The sequence below is a fragment of the Gobius niger genome (assembly GCF_951799975.1).
Source record: "Gobius niger genome assembly, chromosome: 11".
In the NCBI taxonomy this organism is placed as follows: domain Eukaryota; kingdom Metazoa; phylum Chordata; class Actinopteri; order Gobiiformes; family Gobiidae; genus Gobius; species Gobius niger.
Genome location: NC_136862.1, coordinates 13190559 through 13214605, shown reverse-complemented (window position 1 = coordinate 13214605; position 24047 = coordinate 13190559). Strand labels below are relative to the sequence as shown.

The window sequence follows — 24047 nt, the reverse complement described above, 5'->3', positions numbered from 1 at the left end:
CAAAGTAAAGACCAGTGTTTCCATTGAGCATTCATTCAGCTCCTTTATTGACTCTTTATTAGAGGTCGAAGGCCAGTTCAATTTGACATTCCCAATAAAGATAATATATGTTGATGGTTAACAGGAGTACATCAATCATGCAGCTCTTATGTTCAGGTCCTAAAGCTTGTCACAAAGTCCATAACATGCATTGCTTTTCTTCAGTGACAGCAGTAACACAGAGGTAGAAGCATCAAGTTGATGACAGTATGACACAAGCATGTACTCCTGGTCAGTCGTTTGTAAAGTCATTTACCAAGAATCTTACACACTATATGGTGCAAGTACACTGAGATAATTATCTTACAAAAGCCTCTTTCCTCAAGTTTCCTCATTCCTTATTTCGAGGTGCACAAAAGAAATCACACAAGCTGATTTAAGAGTAGGGTCCAACTCCATTTCCCCAGTGTGTACAAAATAGAAATATATAATTATTATTGGGTCATTCAGTGTTAAGACAAACGGTAAATAAAGGTTGCAGAAGGGTGTAAACACAGCTATAGCTAGTGTTAGTGTTCCTGGTATAGAACATCCAGTGTTAAATTGCTTATAAACTTTTTTAACTAATAATTTCACGGAATAAACAACCATTTTCATTCGGCTGAATTGGAGAAAGATATGCAAAATGACCTAGAAAAAACAAAACAAAAAGATAGAACATGTGCAATCAATGGCATACACTTCCCTCTATAGTGATGATGGAGTACAGGAGATGACCACGTGGTACACAGCAGCAGCTCTCTTTAGCATTCCTAGTGTGATTTGGAGCTAGCTCAGGTCACAGCTGGGCTAAAATATTCACAAACGGTTTGCTGCATTCAGTGGTGTAGTTGTAGTGGTTTTAAATGTCTGAGCCCTTCAGGACGATTCCACTCAGTCTCTTTAAGACTTCAGCACTTTGTCCCTCATTGTCACAGCTATAGTTGACTTGTTACATTTCCACCACTCGCCAGCAGAGGTCGCCAAGGGTTTACAGTGAGTGGCTGTGGTCTGCTGCTCCTGTAGTTCTCTGGTGCTGCCTGTTGCTCTGCTAAGACACCTGCTCCACGGGCCTCATCTGCACATCTCCAATCTGGCAACACAAAGTCGTCTTTAATATCACCCATAGAGACAGCATAGAAGAAGACGAGGGAAAATGCTGTACCTGCACATGCGGAGGTGCACTGAGGACATAGGTCACTGCGCTGGCTATGTCTTCTGCTTTTAAACACTGCAACATAAAATGAAACATAAACTTTGAACTCATCGCTCGACGGTCACTGTGCATGTTTAGTGCTCATTAAAATATACATACTTTTATACTTGCGTAAACAGCTGCTGCTTTCTCTGGGTCATTGTCGAGGTGTCGGAAAGCAAACTCTGTCTCCACTATTCCCGGAGAAATGCACTATATGGGAAAGATAAGACTTCAAAAAATACTTAAACGTACAAAAATGTTACATAATTGTACACTGTGATTATTTCTTTATTATTATTTTTGATTTTATACAATCTTAAAGGAACAGGCCACCGTTTTTACATACTGAAATATGTTCTTACCTGATCTTAGACGAGTTGATTTGTACCTGTTTGGTCTTTGTGCGTGCCCTCAATCACGCAAAATGACCAAAGATGTTTTTAGCATTTGGCCTCTCCCAATGTATTCCTATAGCTCCAAACAGGGTGAAGCACGAAGCGACCAAGCTCTTCCACGGGTACAAAGACCAGACAGGTACATATCAACTCGTCTAAGCTCAGGTAAGAACATATCTCAGTATGGAAGAACGGTGGCCTGTTCCTTTAACCCCACTGAAAATCGTTGGGATGAGCTGGAGAAGGTTGTGCACTGTGGTCACACTCTCCCATCATCAATACAAGGTCTTGGTGAAAGATTTATACAACATTGGATCGTTTTTGACGTTGCAGAAGCTTATTGAGTGCTGTAATTAAAACGCTAAAGGCGGTCCAACCAAATATTCAAGTGTGTGACCCTTTTTTTTGGTCGGGCAGTGTGTGATATCTCCATAGTTCTTGATAGACAACGACATACAGTCTGGTAATTTGCAATTATTAAGAAAACAATACAACTTTGTATTTTTAAATAGCATATTACACCACAATTATTACTCAGTTTGATGTGATAAAGTTTTAATGCTATTGGATAAAGTGAGCTGGGGAAAAGGAAGACTTCTGTGTTCCAAGGATTTGCTTAAAACCCTTATGTACAGTATGGTGTCACGGTGATAGCTATAGAGCTTATGTCACATCCTGAGCTCATGTTAGCATAAAATAAGAACATCACAAAACACGTCAAAGGTTAAATTATCAGTAAAATATTTATGTTGTGTGAAATGAGTCATCTAAACAGTCACACGCACTCTAAATCACCTGTACAAAACTAGTGTGATGAAAACCAAAAAATAAACACAAATTAGCTCTAACAGTAAAAGGCAATGACGTACTGTTACTCTGATGTGGCTGTTGGCTTCCCTGAGCTCTTGTCGGAGGCCTTCAGTCAGAGCGGTCACAGCGTATTTAGTGGCACTGTAGAAATGCCCAGCAGCATTTGGCACAACTCGGTGCCCACTCATACTGCAGCACACAACATCTGCGGATTAATCTCCAAATGCAAACTATAGTGCAAAACGTTATATTCAAAGGTTAAGTTATTGGTATATTAAATTATGGTAATGTCAATTTGTCTAAGTCAGTGGTTCTTAAACTGTAGTGCATGAAGTCATGAAGTCATCTGCAATTTCAGACTTGAGGTTCATTTATGCTTTTGTACTGCATTTGAATTAGGTGTTTGCTGGTTAAGATGTGGTTTAAATCAAGTTTTGGCATAATTTATACCATTTTAGATCAATCTTTTTAGTTCTGATTTGATCTTGATCTGGACCTGGAGGTACTTAGAAGGTCAATTGTTTTATGAGGTGTTGATTGGTGTGAAAAGTTTGAGAACCACTGGTCGAAGTTGCTGCTTTCTTATGTGTCTGGCTCTTGACCCGTTCGCTGCTTACATCAAGTGACATCAGCTGGAGGCAGGAAGTGATCATGAGAAATAAGATTAAACTAAAACTAGCGATTAGAAGTGTAAAAATAATAGATAAAAATAAGTTTTATCTGATATTTCCAACAACAGTTAGACATTTGTTTATTGTTATTATGACAACAGCTACTCCACTTCCGGGTCCGCAAATGTGCGAGAAACTACAAAAAACTCTTCAATACCACAATCAATATTTCTGAAACTCAACAGAGTTACTGAACATACTTATTTATCAGGCCCATTAGGCAAAAATGCTGTACCTACTGCTATAAAAGTAATATTTACCAAAATCGCTACATCCGGGTTAGCGGAGATAAATGCTAACGCTGCAGCAGCTACGCTAACCCCGGAAGTAGTGACTTTAGTAAATATTACTTTTTTAGCAGTAGGTGCGGCATTTTTGGCTAATGAGTCTGAGAAATAAGTAGGTTCAGTAACTCTGCGCTGAGTTTCAGAAATGTTGTTGTTTTTAAGAGTTTTTAATATTTTTTTCTCGCATTTTTGCCGGTCTGCTAGTACCCGGAAGCAGAAGTCGTGACGTCACACTTAACAGACGTATAGATAGGAATCTTTGTTCCTGCCTCCAGCTAAGCCCAGAATGTTTACAAACAATTACAGGGTCTATAAAACAATGCCAAATTTGAAAATATGCTACAAAATACAGCATTTTTGTCTTTGTCCAAGGGTAAAAGCAGAAATTGCGGCCTCTTAAAAAAGTGAGACAAGTGAGAAGTGATTCCTTTAACACTTTTTGATGAGGTCATGGCGGCGGTGCGCGTCTTACCTGTTTATATTGATGATGTGTCCGTCGTCCACATTTCTCTCCTTCATAGATTTGTACGCCTCGCGAGTGCAGATCGACAGGGCCAAGACATTCACCTGCAGGAAAACAACACATTTAAAAATATAACTAGAAACACGCTCCATCTCACATTTCACAAAGGACATGAACTGGTCTGAGAGGGGAACCAAATCAACAAATCATGCTGCACTGCAAGACTTTTGTTCAGTTCTGATACTGACATAGTTTAGACAAGAAACCGTCTCAGTCATAAGATCATAGATGACGACAGCCATCCACTGTCCCACCACGTCGAGCTCAATCCATCACGGCAGAGATACAGACTTCCTTGTGCCAAGAAAAATGTGTACAGGAGCTCCTTTGTGCCCATCAGGGAGCTGAATAAGTTATAGCCCCTAATGTCGCTCAGTCTGTTCCATTCCCTTTCTTTTGATGAGGTGAATCTGCTGCTGCTGCTGCTGCTGTGTCTGCAATGAACTGACTTCACAATGAACTTCAGTATATTATGTATTTATCATATTTTCTGGGCAAATGTACTTGAGTGTGTGAGGAAGCCAATGACACATTTCTGCCATCATTGTGCATGGGAGACAATAAAGTTTTCCTATTCTATTCTATTCTATTCTATTCTATTCTATTCTATTCTATTCTATTCTATTCTATATTATTCTATGCTATTCTAGTCTAGTCTGTTCTATTCTGCTCTATTCTATTCTGTTCTATTCCGTTCCATTCTATTCTGTTCTATTCTATTCTATATTTTATTCTATTCTAGTCTGTTCAATTATGTTCTAGTCTGTTCTATTCTGTTCCATTCTATTCTTGCCTCGTCTGTTCTTGTCTGCTCTATTCTATTCTATTCTATTCCGTTCCATTCTATTCTATTCTTGTCTATTCTATTCTAGTCCAGTCTGTTCTATGTTCTAGTCTGTTCTGTTCTCTTCTGTTCTAGTCTGCTCTATTCTATTCTATATTATTCTATTCTATTCTGCTCTGTTCCATTCCATTATATATTATTCTAGTCTAGTCCAGTCTGTTCTACTATGTTCTAGTCTGTTCTGTTCTATTCTATTCTATTCCATTCCATTCTATTCTGTTCTAGTCTGTTCTATTATGTTCTAGTCTGTTCTACTAAATTCTAGTCTGCTCTATTCTCTTCTGTTCTATTCTATTCTATTCCATTCCATTCTATTCTGTTCTAGTCTGCTCTATTCTATTCTATATTATTCTATTCTATTCTATTCTAGTCTGTTCTATTATGTTCTAGTCTGTTCTACTAAATTCTAGTCTGCTCTATTATGTTCTAGTCTGTTCTACTAAATTCTAGTCTGCTCTATTCTCTTCTGTTCTATTCTATTCTATTCTATTCTAGCCTAGTCTGTTCTATTCTGTTCTTGTCTGCTCTATTCTATTCTCTTCCGTTCCATTCCATTCCAGTCAATTCTATTCTATATTATTCTATTCTAGTCCAGTCTGTTCTAGTCTTATTTAACTAACTGTTATGATCTGCGTTTCTGTGTAAGCTCTCAGTCGTACAGGAGTTGTCCATCCTAGACGCAGAGAATCCAGAGAATGAGATCAGCTGATGACCTGAACATCCTGAATGACCAGGTTTTTTCCATCAATGGATTTCTTCTTCCCTGAGGGCATAGGAACATCCCAAGATGACAACGCCAGGAGTCATCGGGCTCACATTGTGAAAGAGTGGATCAGGGAGCACTTGGATTAGCTGCCACAGAGTCCAGATCTTAACCCCATTGAGAATTGTTGGGAAAGCTGAACTCTGTCTCTTTCCTGCACGCCATCTGCTTCCAGTTCTCCCTCCACTCCTTGTGTAAATATTATTCGATATTGCAGTGCTTTATAGTCTCAAGTTATTGTTTCCATGGATGATTTGTGACTGAGTAATGCTATTTGAATTCTCTACATGCAGACGATGTTGAAATTGAAAATAAAGCTGACTTTGACTCCTGAGTTCAGTTTTAGATGTAGTTTTTTTTAATTTATTTTTTTACTTATAAACTGCGCATCCATCTTTTTGTGATCTCATTTCTGGTGGGGCACTAAAGGCACAAATGAAACCATTATGTCTCCGCCGGGTCACTGTGTCGAACTGTCCTGACACCGGCTCGAGGCCAACGTAAGCTGCTCGCGCTGTCCTAGTGACAGACAGCGGCTTCCCAGTCAAAGCACCGAGTGGCGAGTTAGAGAGGAGCTGAGTAAACCAAACAGGGTCAGATTACAGATTACCCCGGCTAAAAATACACGGCTGTACACATGACAGGGCTGCCATGGCAACAGATGGATGCGTCCCAACAGCGCCGCGCTGAAGAGACTGAAGCGTCAGGGGGGTCTTCATCGAGTCACGGTGTAAAGCTTCAACAAGAGAAACGGTGCGAGCTTTAAGAGTCGGGTTTGTGAACTAGAGGACCATGGAGAGGGATGTTTTATTTCAGAGATGCAGTTCAAAGGGTTCAAAGTTGAAAAAAATCCTAGCAATGTGTCAAAAACCTTGTGAACTAAGACTGTAGCAACATTATAGTTCGGTTTTAGCCAATTACAGTACAATAAAGTACATTATAGAATTACTTTTGACATGGATCCTGATGATTGACGAGATGCAGGAGTGGGACACTGGATTACGCTGACATTGAAAGAAATATTAACTTTGCTCACAAGAAAAAAGGTCTGTCCGGGGTTCATTATGTACTTTTGTCAAAGCAAAGCACTGTACTTTGTCATTACATTTAAAGTTACACATCAATATGGACCAACCACTATCTGTCTTTTCATGGTCGATGTTAATTCTTAAAGGGATTATACGGAGTTTAAACATGTTAGAAAGAATGAGCCCAGTCCTGTTCACCACAACTGCCTCTAAAATCCTGCACTGTCACTCAAAAAGTTGTTACTTCGGGTCGAATTGCAGTTACATGTATGACCTGAGGTGGCAGTAATGAGCACAAAATGGCCAACTTGCATCTAGCCCCTTTAAACTCCAGAGCAGTTTGATTGTATTCATTTTAAGTGAAAAAATATGTATTGAATGGAGAAATAACAAAGTCAATACTGTATAATGGTGCATCAGAAAGTACAGGGGTTCCCCAGGATACTGTGTTTTGATATTTGGCTTAATTTCACTAGAATATGATGTTTTCAATCAAAAGTACATCAAATTCAATGTCAGAATTGTAAAAAAAAATCTCAAAATCATCTGGCGACCCCCACTTTGGGAACCGCTGCAATAATAAGGGACAATAATGTGGGTAGTGTGACCATGTTGGCATCGAGCATGGACATAACAAATCATCGGCCTGTGCTGGAGATTCAAGGCCGATTGCTGTAAATATCGTCGACATAAATCATGTATGTGTGAGCTCAAAGTCAGGAGTTTGCCACAGTAGAGAATGGTTGTTTGAGTCGTCATCTGTACTGGTTGTTTAGAAAAGTGAATGTTTCGAAGGATTTGTTAATAATTTAATTGACCAGTAGAAGGCTGGCTCATTTATACAGCTTCATTGACACCACCTTGTTTACTCTGCCATTGTTTTGAGGGTATATCCTGTGCATATAGCAGTCTATCGAATAAAAATCTACCTACAATTTTGTACAATTCTGTAAATCCGTTACACGAAGGCTCAGACCAGTCTCTTTCATGTCTGTGATCAAACGTTGTCCATGTTTTATCAATCTGCTGCTGCTGCTTTTATTCCCGCCGCTTTCTGCAGGGGCACTCTCTGTCAAAAACTGCAACAAGCTGGACGAGCTGCCTGAGAGGGCGGGGTCAGTGGTCAGGGGAGAAAGGTGTAAGTCATCCTCTGCATGGGACACCGTCTGCCCAGAAGATCAATAGATGTGACCGTGTCCTGTCCATGTGCTGCAGGACGGAGCGCTTTAGGGGATCCTTTATCCCTGCTGCAAATGGATTCAGTAATGCTAATTCCATTGATAATGTAAACGTGCAGGTGGTTTAACCTTGGGAAATGTATTTTTTAGAATTTGAATGATTTATTCTATTTATCTACTGTCTTTCCATAGGCGTTTGCTACTGAAGGACAACTGAATTCAAATAAAGTATCTAAATTCTGTAAAGTCCACATGAGATATGGTCCACAGAGTGATTTCCACCATTATTTTTGCTTTAATGCTATGATCCTGGTTTAAAGTTAAAGTAAACCCCAGCTGAGGAGATTATGCACACAGGACATGCCTGTATAATGAGCTCAGTTCAATACCGACGACAGTGTGTGCGTGACAGTGTGCGTGTGTCCTCCACCCACATCGATCATGTTCCTCCAGCCCTCTGTCCGGCCGCTGAGTAAGGGCTCGTTGTGGGCCAGGCCGGCGTTGTTGATGCACACGTCCACGCCTTTGTGCTGGGTCTTGATGGCAGAGAACATAGACAGGATCTCATCCTCGTTGGACAGGTCACACTTGTAGGGGATGAGCGTGCCGCTGAAGCCGGCACTCTGGCATTCAGCCGCCAGCTTCTGCAAAAAACACACAGAAAAACAGCTCTTGATATTATGCAGGTGGAAAACAATCTTTGAAAATCAATAAGCAAGAAAGGGTCGCGCTGGCGCAAGACAAAACGCTGTGGCTGCATTTTAAAGAGTGGAGCCAATGATTAATGTTGAATGGCGGGGATTACAGTAATGTTAACGGCAAGCAAATTATTGGCTTTTGCAATCTGAATGAAACAATACACACGCACTACAATCACTCTTCACACTGATCCCAGTTTAATGTTGTTTCTTCACTGAATATTAGTTTTACATGAATGCAACATATGCTCCATTCACACACAAGCATCACGGAGCAATAAAGTCACGGTGCATAATTTTCACCCTCAGGCATCAACAGCATCTTATAACACACTTTCATGAGACAAGTTATGGGTAAAAACTCTCCTCCAAACAGGTTATTTGCATAGCGCCGCAGTTCGCTGTTGGCCGGGTCAGTGACACACTTGTGCCAGGCACAGCTGCACCGACCACCTGACGTCTGTGTGTGTCTGCGGCGAGGAGGGGCGTGGCCTGATGCAGCACTTCAGCGCACACACGAACCAGGCTGTCTACTCTCATGTTTAGCAAAAAACACAATTAAGTGGGAGGACGGGGAAAAAAACGCCATCATGGGAAAATGCATAACAGTAATTTGCTGTCATTTTTTGTCCTGTCAAGTTTTTTCAGTTAGATCTTTATTATTATTATTATTTTTTTAAGATTCTGAGATGTTTTTTGGGACGCCATTGCAAATGTCACAACACAAGGGACATCCTTCTACTAAATACAATTAAATAATAATAAAAAAGCTACATTATGTAAAGCTATATTATGTATAGTCTAGTGCAGGGGTCTCCAAGTAAACTTCCCTGGGGGCCAAAATATATCGGGAGTGTATTGCCTGGGTCCATAAACCAAACCTCCAGTAAAATATGTTTTGATTGGGAATATACTATTGAGGAAACTTATTTTTCCATAAATAAACAATAATGAGTCTGACCTGACAGCAGCTTCATAAAAACAACTTACACTTGAATTACACTTTACCAGCAGGGGTACCAAGTTTCAGCTACACTTTATTTATTCACTCCACACTCTGTGATGGTAAGCTACTATTGTAGCCACAGCCACCCTGGGGCAGACTGTCCATATACCACATGGCTATAATGTGTTGTTTATATCCTAATCTCTTAATATGTCAGTGCCCTCTGCTGGACACATGTGGAATTCTTTATTTTCTTTATCTAAGCTGCCCCCTAGTGGCTGGACTAAGCATTCTAGTTGTTTCTTTACAGATTCATAACTCTCCACAGGAATGGGCTAGAGAATAACATTTTTTTTTTGGACAGGGCCAGATTGAATCATCTCGCGGGCCGCCTGTTGGAGACCTAGTGGTTAAGGCTGGTCTGTCCCCACTTTATGAGTTTAAGTCCCGACTCTTTTCACCCTGAACTGTCCTGTTCCATAAAGTTTACGGGCCAGAAAATACTTTAAAAAGATGTAATATTATTAGTTAACAATTATGTATGGATAATAACACCAGAACAATCAATGACCGCTTGTGTCTGTTGCAAAGCCTCAGTAACTGATAAGAATGAGTGAGAATAATTATGCAGACTCTCAAAGTCACTTTATAGTTTTATGCATTGTTCATTCTCACTTGGTGGTAAGCTCCGTATAAGATTGAGCTTTTTATTATGGAGTAAACAGAGAGTCTCCATGATAAAAAGGTGGCCACAGCTGTCCTGAGGCAGACTCTCGTAAGCAAGGCTGTTAATCTAAGCTTTCGTCCTCTCCAAACACCACAAACCACTCGCTTGGACACTACTCATCATCCACATTCCTACAGTCTCCCATTCTGACACTAAACAGCCCCAACCTGCTTAAATCTATGCTAATTGCTACTGGGGTTTGAGAAGATCATGGCCAGAGGCGACATGTGGAATATAAGAGGCTGCATGCCTTAAGCCAATAAAAATTCCACAGAAATGGGAAAAGCAGGAGTTTTTCACCCACAGAGAAATGAGTCTGAGCGACCCGTCCAGTTCTGCGTGAGCATCAGAGCGACATGTCTGTGATCTGAGGCCAACAGGAAGTGTCCGCCTGTCTGTGTGTGGGAGAACTACTGCAGCCTGTGCCAGCCCTCCACACTGCACCACAAGCTGCGCCACAGATAAAACAAAACGCGGCAGACAAACGGACATTTCAGCACAATACAAACTGTCTCCTGTTTTCAGCGCTGCTCACACTCTCAATATGTCAAACAGAGCAGCTAGCTCACCAATCATCATTTATATTACGCAGCAAAATGTTTTTCTGTTGGTAACTAAGCCCCCAGACATTTTCCTCTTGGGGCCCAGTGGAGGCATGAGGACAAGCTCATGGTTTTAAGCAAGATTTTACCAATATCAGCCCTTCTGAGTTGGTTGGCACATGTGCAACCCCCAAGGCCCACCGAGACACACCCCACATATACATCCTATAAGCAATAACACACCATTCTATACAATCATTCCAAAAACAAGGCCATTGTGGAGCTTCTGCACAAGGTCAGAGGACATCACCACCACAGCATGTTTGTCAATCCTTCACCGACTCGCCAGGGACCGGTGTAAATGGACTGCTGACAAGAAGTGGCAAGTCGAGGGGAAAGGGATAAAAATAAAAAGCCGGTGGAGAGCAGAGGGCAGGCACGCTGTAAGTGCAGAGCTGGATCGATGGCTCACAGCGGCAGCCGTGAACAGCGAGAGATGTGAAATGAGATTTGTCTCAGGCGGGCTGAGATGAATGGTATTATACCTCCACAGAAAGTAGAGAGGCATTATTCCTCCAGAGACTCTCATTACAAAATAGGAATAGCATTATGACTGTGGGGATATGAGAGAGCGAGCACACATTTGCCTGTAAACTTTAGTGATATGAGCCATATGCAATGTGTAAGGAATGGGGCTGGGTACTGTAAAACCTTTTTCGGTACCGACACTTGGTTTGTGATACTGATGCCTGAATGATACTTTTTTCGATACGTATTCACCTTATTCCGAGAGCTCCTGCAGGTGCCACTATGAATTGTGCCTGTGCTTTCACTCTTATTAGTTAACATAGGACTGCAGAAGGACACAAAGCCATTTTCAGGCCCCCCAGAGAAACAGTGCAGTGTTGACGTGTTGGTGCAAATGAACATCAGACATTTTACACAAACGATCTACTGTACATCATATTTTAGCGGCAAACCTTTCCCCTCGTTCTCCGCTCAGTAAACAGACTTCTAAGGGAAGTGTCATCATAAAGGAAGTGCCGATCCGTGGCACAAAGAAGAGGCCAGGGAAATAAGGAGAAAACTAAAATATTTGTCATATAGATCCATAAAATAGAACAATACTGGTCGAAACGCGTAGGCTGGTCCATGTATCAATAAAGGACTTTTCCCATTTGCTGTATGACTCGAGTGTCTCTGACTTTTTCTGCCTTTTGACTACTTTCGCTACTCTACACAAGCTGTTCGACAAGCAAGTCTTAGCTCACCTTTTCAAATACTGTTCATCTATTCCATAAAAGATTATTTCTTTTGTATCTTTTATTTGAGCTTAACAACCAAGAAGCTTCCTTTAAAGTTCAATTCAAGCTGAGCTGTATTATAACTCTATTGTGTGTGCTTCTCTTGTTGTTTTGTACTGTTATTTTATACTGTGTACCTGTATGTGAAGCACTTTGGGCACCTAGTGTTGCTGTAAACGTGCTATACAAATAAAGTTGACATTGACATTTAAAGGAACAGGCCACAGTTTTTCCATACTGAGATATGTTCTTACCTGAGCTTAGACGAGTTGATGCATAAAAGGGGTCGTATATTGTAAGGTGCACAATAATATCTTCAGAATTCTTTAGGAGTGAAGATATTACTGCGCGGACGTCGAAGTGCTCGCCTTATATAGTAAGACAATATAGTACCCTTTACTTACGTATTTAAATAAGGAAAACGTGGAAAAGCTTGGTCGCTTCTGACTTCACCCCCGGTCCATAGGAATATGCTGGGAGAGGCTAAATGCTAACAACATCTTTGGTCTTTTTGCGTGACTGAGCGCACGCGTAAAGACCAGACAGATACGCATCAACTCGTCTAAGGTAAGAAGTTATCTCAGTATGCAAAAACTGTGGCCTGATCCTTTAACAGTACCTAGCCCTACTATAAAGTAACTCATGTGCAATAACTTCTGTATCAGTGTCACTTTATCAACCACCAGCAATTATGACTGTAAATTTGCACTGCTAATGTTGACTCTTGATATATATTTGGCCATTTCAAGTTTTATATTCATTGTATATAATACCTCTAGTTACTATTACATGGTGGTATAATGGCTAAATTGGAGTCCACTTCCAGAGCCGGACACAAACAAGCAATAATAAGAAATCAAAGCAATTTTAACCTGCTATTTTAAGGATGAACTTTGTCTTCACAAGAGGAAAGGGGTTTGCACAGTTAATTATTACCTGACAAACTTTTACAGTGAAATTAATGATCAGCATTTTATTTTTCCCTTGAAGCTGGCGTCGAAAGTACAAGTAAGTGCAAGAAATGGGATCTTGTGGTTTAGATAAATTGCTTAAATTGATCGAGTCTGATCAAGTTGCGATTTTGTTGAGCAGTAAAAAGAAACAGATGAGTATCAGTCTGCTAGTCTTTGATATGAATGAGTCGTCGGCTAAATTAAGCACCTGTGACACAACAAACGCTCTTGAATTTTCATCTTCATTATCACACATGATCTGATCACCAAAAGCGTGCGGCGGGACGGGGCCGCAACAGATGGACATCAGACACAGAATCATGGATCAAAGAAATAGAGGTGGCACAATCAAAAGTTCACTGGCAAAGTCTGTAGCGCTGAATTCTGGTACCTTCACTCCCCTGCCCTGGTACAGAAAGGTACAGCCTCTATATTGAAATAATGAACGAAATAAAAATAGCATCCTAGCGCCGTGTGTGGGGCCAAAGGTCACGGCAGGCTGTATAATAGGATTGCAGCAGAGCAGGAGGGATGTTTGTCTGATTATCTCTCCCACAGCCACCAAAGAGCCGCCACTAAAAAGGTCTAAAGGTCGGGCTGGTTGGTTTTACTACACCCTACCAAGGAATGGGCTAATCGAGATGGGGAGATAACGAGAAAAAAAGAAACACCTCAGCTCAAGACGGGCCGGGACGTTTTCTGCTGATTTGAAGGCAGTGAATAACCGATGGGTAACACAAAGTAAGGAAAGTGCAAACATGAAGGCTGGCCAACAGGAGCCATTAGAAGGCAGTGTTATCTCGAAGAAAACCAGCAAGCAAACAGGCCAGAGTGAAACGGGGTTAAGGAGCAGGTGAATAAGTCAGAAAAAATGTGGGTAGAGTAGCCAAAATATTTACTAGTAAGAGTAAAAAAGCATTTGGTGAAAGTTTTACTTGAGCACTGTGAGTATTGAGTAACTAGAGCAGGGGTGCCCAAAGTGGGGCCCGCGGGCCAATTTTGGCCCGCCGGAACAATTAGTTTGGCCCGCCAGAGTGTGACCTACTTTTGCGCCGCATCTGGTCAATAACTCTCTCTCCCGTTCATTCTCAATGGCAAATATAGATGCAGTTCACTTTTTGTCCACCATCGTCAAATTGGGGGCGCTGTTTCTCTCCTTTCGCAAAGTTAAGGAAACAAAAATCGTTGACATCTATGACTTATAAAAGAATTTATGCTGAACTGACACTTTCAAAATTATATAATGTGGCATTTTCTTTGACTTAAAGAAATGAATGAGCTTAAGTCACTGTAGGTACAGCAGGTACAGGTGGTGCTGTTGTTTACATTTTGCTCTATATTGCTACAATAATTGATTTTGTTCTACTAAAACTAGGCTTTTGTAGCATGTTAACCCCTTAACTCCCACCTGAACCGAGCACATTTTCTCCAGTTTGGCTTTACCCCAATCCAAAAGCTTCTGGAAAAAAAGCTGAGACGAAAACAATGATGGAAATGTGACAAAAAAGTGACGAAAAATTGATGAAAAAGTGGCCAAAATGTCACTAAAATGTCACAAGAAATGGACAAAAAATGACAAAAATGTGACAAAAAATAACAAAAATATGATAAAAAATTGACAAAAAATGACAAAAAATTGACAAAAAATTGACAAAAAAATGACAAAAAAGTTACAAAAATGAGTTGAATACCCAACAAAAAAATGATGGAAAAAAAATCTGATGACGTGAGGAAAAAGATCCTCTCGGTTCAGGCGGGAGTCAAGAGGTTGATAACATAGATTGAATTAAATGCAAAGGTATACCAAAAAAGAAAATAAAGTAACTATTATTATTTGCAGTTATGTGTTTCACGCTTGACATCGCCGTGTTTGGCCCGCGACCCACAGGCACATTTTCATTTTGGCCCTCGGAGACAAAAAGTTTGGGCACCCCTGAACTAGAGCGTATTAGTCTGATTCATGTTTCAGTTGTGACATGAAAAATGACTAAACATGAAATAATGTGAAAATTGTCACATAACATTTCCCTACAGGGATGAACAAAGTAACATAACATAAACATAACATAAACACATAAAATGCAATCATTATGCATCAAAATGAAGATTTGTCATATAAAGATTTAATCACAGTGGCAAGAGTTACTAACTTTCTTTAACTCACACCTGCAGCACAGTGGAGGCGTCACAAGAGGTGCTACAGGATCAAACAAACTACAAATGAGGAGGTATCTGGGCAAGATTCGCAGCGAAGACACACAAATTTGTCTATCCCTACAATTATTCTGACTAATGTTCGTTAAGATTGACTGGAGAATAAGATGGATTAGATTTGTCTGCTACGCTCTTCCCAGAAGATGGTAAAAGACTGTTTTGGAGCGGAGGAAGCTGCGCAGGAGGAAGGATGGGAAGGAGCTGACCAGTGCGGGACACCAGGCTGAAGGCAGTACTCCGGTTTCCCCAATCTCAAAAATATGCTGGTCAGGTTGGCCCACAATGGAGGCAGTTGCAGGGGCTCATGACTAACCAACACCTGAACATATTTTTTCATTGTACAATTATACAATGACTAATAAAGCACTTACTCAAGTCGAAGTAAAAAGTACTGCAAAAGTACAATTTCTTCAAAATGTAGACACGGATGGCACAGGGCCCAGCATATATTAGGGTTGAGCGATATGGACTAAAAGTCATATCCCGACATATTTAGGTTGAATATCAATACACGATATATATCCCGATATTTTTTCTGCAAAAAAAGGGCTGTGAAATGAACTGTGAAGTCAAAGCCAAATACGAGTCGTTTTATTGAAGACTCACTACTCTAAAATGTAAATATAAACATGGTATAACAAAGCTCTGTAAGGTGCACATTTAAATAAAAAAATATCTTAAATAAAAATAGTCTACAAAATAAAGGTCAATCTCTTTCTGAGGCCAGAATTTATATATAAAGAGATAACAAAATAAAGTGCTAATAAATAAAGTTAATAAATAAATAAATAAAGTGTTTAAGAGAAACCTTTTAAAAATCGGCTTAGATTACCTGTTTCTTTTTGGTAACTTAAGAGCTGAATTTGAAATATCCCGATATGCGATATGGTCTAATTCCACATCTCATTTAAAAATGTATCGACATATCTTAAATATCGATATATCGCCCAGCCCTAGCATATGTACTGCTGCCTAACCACTAAGCTAGAGTATTATTGCAGCACCTCTAGACTTATTTCTGTGTGGCAGCTCTATCTGTACTTTTACTACTCCTCACATTGCTTCATCTGCAAACTGATCATGGTCATAAAATGCAGTCATGTCTCGGCAAGTATGTTTTCTTTACGATGAATTCTCCAAAGGCATAAACAAAACTACTAAGCTAAACAGTTTACTGCTATAACTACAGCCGGTACTTTGTAATATGCGGAAACTTCACATCAACAAACACATCAGCAGCTGCAGAGTTTGTGAAGCAACTTGTGTTTAATTACGAAAAGCCCCGTTTCACATGGGAACCGTTCCAACCTGCTATTTGCCTTGTTTATAGGTAAAACAAGCCCAGAGTTGTTTCTGTTGAACCAGCGTGAATCTCATGTCTCCACATCATGTGATACCAGCAGCCATTTCACACAACTCCTGACAACAGTAAAACCACCTACAAGGCTGACAAATACGCTTTCAGATTGATATCAGACAACACAGGGTTAATGATATCACGTACTAATTTATAACGTCAGGACTCCACAATGTGTCGTACATAATTGTGCTTGTATAATGTAGGACGACAGATTTGTGAGTGTAAAAAGTGTATTGTGAAAGCTACAAATACGTCAGCCACGTTTCCATTGATCTGTTTCAACACACAAACAGTTCTTCTGGTAAATTCCCTGTTTGTCAATGCAAGATGAGTTTTACTTTTATTTCAAGACAAATAACGGGAATGAAATGTGAAACTTGTCGCTGCTGTCTCCGCCCAGAACTGTTGTGTCGGCCTTTATTTGCCACTTCATTTCTAAACCAGCAAACACGAAGGGCTGCACTATATTCATAAACTGGAATATTGCGATATTTAGATAAACCATTTCAACACAGTCTCATTAATTAATCCTTGATTGTTTTAATTTTCTATTATTCGAATAAAATGTGTTTTGTCCTTTAGTATATGGTAAAAGCAGACATTTATCCAATACGCTGGTTTAAAGGCTTTTAAACAGTCATAAAATGTCAGGCTAGTAGGTATTTTTTACAGTGAAGTGACATTTTTCCTCCCTGAAAGTTGTGAAACCTGGTTCAAACTCAGTCCCTGTGACGAATTTTGATGTTGTAAATGCATTAGGAAAGTTCGAGATGAGTTTGGACCAGAAAATAGCAATTTCAAATTTGAGAGACCCTGTTTCTTTGTACAATCAGGTATAGCTCCTTTAAGTTCATGAAGTAAACCAGACAAGAAAGAAAATACTACATTGGGACTTAAACAAAGCTAAAACTGAACTATTGCACATTTATAATTAGTTTTAGACTCTGTAAGAAATGTGTACAGCTCAGTGATTTTGAGACAGTATATTGCAGCGTCTTGCGATACGAATAATGTCGTTGCTGTATGTTTTATCTCTGTCAACTGCCTCAGGACCTACAGATAAGGGTGACCAGATGCACCACAAAAACTGAGACACAAAAGGAATTTGTGGGGTGAGCGAAATTCTGACTTTTGCCCCTCATGGTTTGTTTGTTTGTGAATGTCAACAAAATGGGAAATCAACACTGAGGTGATAGAATTTGGGGATTCTTGCTTGTTCAGTCGCTACATGGGACACAGGGCTCAGTAAGTAGGACTGTCCCGGGTGAACTGGGACGTCTGGTCACCACATTACAGAAGGAAACTAGCATCGTTGCTATAATCTGGCATATTCACATTGCAGATGTTCATTAATATTATGCACTGTCCCTATCAGTGTTAATTTTGACCACATACTTTAATTTGGTTTTAGTTTGTTGACGAAAATGTTGTTTAATTTTAGTCCAGTTTTAGTTTAATAATTCTCTTTAATTTTAGTCTAGTTTTAGTCGAGTAAATTTAAGATTAATTTGGTTAACTTTGCATTCATACGGTAAATGCTGTTGCTTTGGCAGTGAATTGAAATGATATGAGGCTCTTTCAAGTGGTCATGGAAGTTTGAATAATAATGCCTTACACTTGTATTGCACTTTACAAGCCTGTGTTACCAAGTTTCTCAAAGCGCTACACTGTAGTTTTGTAGTCACAGCTGCCCTGGGGTTGGCTGAATGAAGCGAGGCTACCAGTCTGCGCCATCGGCCCCTCCGACCACCACCAACCAGTCACTCACTCCATTCACACAGGCTTCCTGGTGTTTCCCAAACGGTCTCCCGTGCGAGTACCGACCAGGCCCTTCCCTGCGGAGCTTCAAAGATCTGACGGGATCGGGCAGAGCAAAAGAGGTTTGATGATTTTAGTCTCTTCTTTTCTTTTCATTTTTCTTATTTTAGTCAAGTATGTGGATGTTTTAGTCCCACAAATAACTGTTTAAATTTAGTTTTAATCTAATTTTAGTCAGCAAGAAAGAAATAAAAAATACACTGATGAAAATTATGACGAAATTTTACTGGTCACTAAATAACAAAATAATGAAAACACTGCATCACCTAATATTGCAATAGTGATAGTTTTGCGATGGCCAAACAGTGTCCAACAGGGAAAATACTCAGTAAACAGTCGGCCAAAGCACCATGGAAACAGAATAATGATGGTTTTACAAACGTTTGCAAACCAGGCCAAACCTGGACTAGCCTTAAAGAGAAAAAAAACAAAGAAAAAACAAACAAGCGCCAATGACAACAAGTCCAATTTGGCCCCTATTAAAGCATTCTTCATCAACCCCCTCGACCTTCTATTTTCTGCATAATAAATAAACCCTGTGAACTCATGTTATGTAATGCCATATTCAGACGCATGTGCACAGACGCTCTCATGGCTCCAGCTCCAGCTCTTTTAAAATGCCACTGAGCTGTACATTGAAACCATTGAAACAGCTAGAAAAGTTAGCCAATTAGGATGCTACACAACGCACAACCTCGCATCTATTTTTAGGAAGGATATCCGCGCCGGCGCAGTGTTTGTGAGTTCACGGGGGTCAGGCGGAAAACCATCAGTGGAAAATGGTTCCGCATGGATGAGAACAAACCAGCAGGTAACATGATGAGCTCAGGAGAAATTCAACACAGGAAATGCGATGACAGCTAAGATTTGATGTTTTGCAGAGGGGAGGATGCGTTTTGTCTGCTGTGTATTTGCTCAAAAACAGGCTGAATGTATAAGTCATAGGGATGCAAGACAAGAACTACAGTATCAGTGTTCATTTCATAAAAAGAAAATGATATGTAAAAGATAAACCCACGCAGAGGAGACAAAGGGACTAAAGCTGTCTGACCTGACCCACTTCAGGCTCTTTCTGTATTGGCGTCTACTCAGTGTAAAATGACGGGCCAGGCGAGACACGCAGCGCAGTACAGTGGAGCGGCCCATGAGAAGGGGGGGCAACGAGATGCCGATTGACTTTTACTACAGCACCTCGGCGTTTGACGCATGACTGGGCACATTGTGCAGAGCAGGCACCAGGCTCACGCTGATCTGCCGCTCCACACTCTGCGGGGCGAGCTTTTGGTTCAAGAATAACACTGGGGCACTAATGGGACGATGCCGAGCTCGTCCACTATCTCAGCGTTTCCCAAACCAAGGGGTACAGGGACAACAGGGGGAACATGAACATTTGGCAGGGGGTTCTTTGAATTATTTCAGATCAAAAAGAGGATTATACTAGTTTGCATTTTGTAGTGTTTTAGCCTGATTTTCAAACCAACACACAACTCAATACTAATAAATGTGAGTTTAGTTGATCATTTTTCAAATAACTGATGCCACCCTGGAGATAAGGGGTACTCTGAGTAGAAATGAAGGACTGAAGGGGTACACAGGACAAAAACAATGTTGGAAACCACTGCTTTAACTAATTGGTCTATTATTCAGCCACAATATTTAGGTTAAAGCTCGTCTAAAATGATCATACATTATTCAGACAATATCATGAGTTAAAAAGTAAAGTAAATGCAATTAGAAAACCTACAAAACAATTGATCCTGGAGCGTCCAAGAGACCACCGTGATCAAAAGTAAAGGCACCATGATGACCACTCCATCCATCCATTGAGTTACTAAAAGGTCAAATTCGGACAAATATAAACTTTTTTTTCACTGCATAAAAAGTTGCATAATGCTCCTTTAACGTCCAGTCGGTTCTTCCCAACACCCGCAGATCCACATGGGTTTAATTTAATATTTCAGAAATGATGAGATTATAGCTCACTTTAGTTGTTCCCAGCAAAGGCGAAATTTAAGATGCTATCACGCAGTCGGCTAGTTGATATAGACGTTTGTTGCACACAGTAAGGAAGCAATGTCATTATTACAAAGGATTAAAAGTGTTCAGTGTAGCATCCAGTCTGCGATGCATTAGTTTGTATGTACAGTAAGTTGTCCTTCAAAATGTCATTTATTTGCTTTTTTTTTTTAAGAGAAAGCTGCAAAGTAAAATGACAAATTGGTTGATGGTAAGCATAATGTCTGGTAATGTCTGGAGGAGGTGGAGGAGTTGACCAGTGCAGGACACCACGCTCTGAAACGGGGACAAACACAGGAGGCGCTGCACCGTTTCAGAGGAGACTGATGGCAGCCAGCCAGGCTTCCTCTGGGTGCTACGGTTTCCCCGACCTCCGGGTCAGGTCAGGACAATGGCAAATAAAGCACTTACCTACTAAAAAATGTGTTGTCTCAAACCAGAAAAGGGAACAGTAAAAGACAAATTATTTTAAATTTGTATCATTTATTTGAGCTGGAACAACCAAGTAACTTCTTTAAATTATGTATCTGGACCAACAGCATCAAAACTTGGTTGCTTTATCTTTAGCAGTAGTCTAAGGCAGTGGTTCCCAAAGTGGGGGTCAGGAGCCCTCGGGAGGTCGTGAGGCATTGGGTGTGGGTCCCCAGATGAGTTTTAGTAAATTATCAAGTGTACAATAGCATATGTTTTGGGAAATCCATTCACATATCAAAAATAAACCGTTTAAATAGATATTAACTTGATTTTAAAACGTATTTTTCTGCCCTAAAGTAGCATAAGAAGGAATAACTTTATATAATGGGTGGTTTAGGTGTCAATTTTGAGGTCCCAGCCAAAAAAGTTTGGGAGCCCCTGATCTAAGTCATTAGTATTTTCTTTCTCTTTCTCTCTCAACTGGTCCTGCTTAGTTTTAGAGTCAATAAAATGGTCTCAACATCTTCTATCTTATCTTCAGGAACAGTTTCTGGTGACAGACAAATGCCAGCGCTTCAGCTTGTGCTATTCAATGTAGTTCATCTACTTATTTATGTGCAATACCTGAAAGCTGCCTGCCTCATTGAGTGTTGGTACTGTGCTGTCTGTGGCCTCCATTCCAGTCCACAGCCCTGGTGACCACACGTCTTGAGTGCACTGCTCCCCCACCGCTCACTCCATAGTCTCAGACACTCAACAATACCACTTATACAACTCAGCCGGCGCGTTATTCATGACACAAAAAGAAAAAGCTAACAACGCCAGTGAGAAAAAAAAACGTCCCACTATTACTCTATGACCGAATGTGACCGTTGGTGAGAGGAAACCATTCAACAGATCTGGCATCATTAACTTATTGAGACAAGTCAAGAACAGTTGCTCGGTGATGGACGCTCGCATCCCCCACAAGGACAAGCCCAAGCCTTGGCACCCGTACAGCAAGAACCCAGTTTACATAGCACAAGAGGACAATACCGGCTTTGTCGCCCCCCACACAGATGAGTCTTTGAGGTCTCATAGTATGTAGCGAAATCTGACAGAAAACGGGAGAAATCGGATATTGTTATGACCGTTGCAACATATACTGTAAATGTTTTCTACTCTAGCCACAGCAGGTCAAAAGCCATCGCATTTGTGGTTCTCTAAAGGCTGGATTATACAAAAGTTATTCATCCCAGATAAAAGAATATAAATAATCTACACCCATGACATAAAACATGTTCAGACCAAGAAGTAGCATAAACAAACAAATTAATGAGTGAGTTTGCAGGCAGTGTTCATGTGGAGTATGACCAAAGCATAAAACGAGCTTTTGTATTTCATACTCTCGACAGTGGGACTTCAAAGCAGCACTGACCTTGTTTGAGGCTTATACAAGTCACACTACACAGAGGCAAAGCTAGTGCAGTTAACTATTGACAGCAGGGCCATGTGACCAGAGTATGAATGGAGGGTGGCATTGCACAACACTGACATGGGTGTGGGTGTGTATAAACTGGGGGGAATAAGCCCTTGCATTTAAAAAAGAGACAGCTCTGTCAGTATACATTAAAAACAAGAAGGATGGCAAGAGTGTTTGTGTGTGTTTTGTGTGTGAGTAATCCACAAAGCAGACGGGTTGGATGTTTTCTATGTTATGAACAGCTGGAGCTCACAAAGGAAACTTATGGTTGAGTGTTATGATTCACTATTCAAAAGTTAAGCAACTAATGATGGATGTCCATGCTACCAGGGAAAAATAGCATTTACATAAGAGGACATTTTTTGCATTCTCTTACTTGCCCCGGTTTGTTTACTATGACAATGTACAAAGTTTTCCACAAAGTTTTCCACCAGGCTGGAGTAAAAAGTTGTAAAAAGTTGGTTGGCTTAAATATTGGCTTTTCAGATAAGGAAGATGCAGTGTCTTATGGATGAAGAGGAGGTGTGACCTTTCAGACAAGACTGCAGCAAATATTATACCAGGAAGTCAAGAAGATGCAGGCGGATAAAACAGTAAATCATAATCTATGAAGTAGGGTTTGATTCAAAAACAAAAAGCTTTAAAAAGGAACAAGCCACCGTTTTTTACATACTGAGATATGTTCTTGCCTGAGCTTAGACGAGTTGATGCGTGCCTGTCTGGTCTTTGTGTGTGCCCTCAGTCACGCAAAAAAGATGTTAACATTTGGCCTCTCCCAGTGTATCCCTATGGCTCCAAACGGGGGTGAAGCTGGAACAAGCTCTTCCACGGGCACAAAGACCAGACAGGTACGCATCAACTTGTCTAGGCTCAGGCAAGAACATATCTCAGTATGCAAGAACGGTGGCCTGATCCTTTAAGATGGATTATAATGAGAAGAAATGACCATGACTGACATAAAAGGAAAAAATAAGTTTCATGGTAAACACTATAATTGCTTTCAGAGTAGATGAGTAACCGGATAGAGGAAGAAGATGTCGCTGATATCAAAGGAAAGTCCTGAACTCTTGACAGTAGTTACACAATAACAGGTAAGGAGAAAATTCAATTCAATAAACTATGTCACTATGTGGTTAGTCAAGTCATGAGCAAAGCAGATTGAACCTAAAAATAGCTAAATAAATACACATGAATTCCCCTGAAAATCTATAGTGCACGATGCTCATAAAGTCTCAGAAAGCATTGGTAAAAATACATTTGCTTCCACTTTGATTTGAGCAGCAGCTCCATTCACACAGAAACGAGCCTGGATAAAGTTGTGCAGCTAACATTACTGTTGTGCTAGTTGAGCTACTGTTAGCCCCTGTTGTGTAGTGACAGAGCTAGCCTCTTGAGTCGCAGTGATTCATCCACAGCTGTCAGTGATACTCGACAAACTTACCTCTATTTTGTCCACATTCCTGGCACAGCCGACCACCCTCATGCCCTGCTGGACCAGCGCCCGAGCGATCGCCGCCCCGATGCCCACCGAGGCTCCAGTGACCAGGGCCACTCTGCCCTTCCAGCGCTCCATCCCAGCCCCGCTGTCCCGCTGTCGCTGCACCCGCTCCGATTCACAGCTCCGCGCGCCTCCGCTCCGCTCAGGATCCGCACCGACAGCACCGGAGACTGTGAGCAGTGTATTCAAGAGGAGAGATGTGCTCCTGTGTCAACAGCATCCAGGGCAGGGGCGGTCAGAGCGCCTCAGCCCCGACCCATCAGCTTCTGTGAATCAAAACTGAGGAGTTCACGAGCCGACTGAGCGGGTCGCTTTACCTCCCACTTTCTGCTCGAGCCTGGGCAATAAATCCTTCTGCACACGTGGGTGTCTGCTGCCTC

General features: G+C 40.8%; 1 protein-coding gene across 1 annotated transcript; it reads right to left on the bottom strand.

Moving 5' to 3' along the window:
• Positions 1-24: 24 nt before the first annotated feature.
• On the bottom strand, positions 25-23975 carry dhrs11a (dehydrogenase/reductase 11a). Its single transcript, XM_079566105.1, has 7 exons — positions 23611-23975; positions 8150-8359; positions 3852-3946; positions 2481-2610; positions 1334-1426; positions 1184-1249; positions 25-1111 (listed from the first exon to the last, which is right to left on the bottom strand). The coding sequence occupies exons 1-7, from the start codon at positions 23740-23742 to the stop codon at positions 1070-1072; spliced, it is 768 nt and encodes a 255-aa protein (XP_079422231.1). The 5' UTR covers positions 23743-23975; the 3' UTR covers positions 25-1069.
• Between the last annotated feature and the right edge of the window lie 72 nt (positions 23976-24047).

Coding starts and splice junctions, on each gene's coding strand:
- dhrs11a (XM_079566105.1), bottom strand. CDS start 23,742: ATGGAGCGCTGGAAGGGCAGAGTGGCCCTGGTCACTGGAGCCTCGGTG. Junction 1,250..1,333: donor CTGTTTACGCAAGTATAAAA/GTATGTATATTT, acceptor TTTATGTTGCAG/TGTTTAAAAGCAGAAGACAT. Junction 1,112..1,183: donor GTGCACCTCCGCATGTGCAG/GTACAGCATTTT, acceptor TTGTGTTGCCAG/ATTGGAGATGTGCAGATGAG.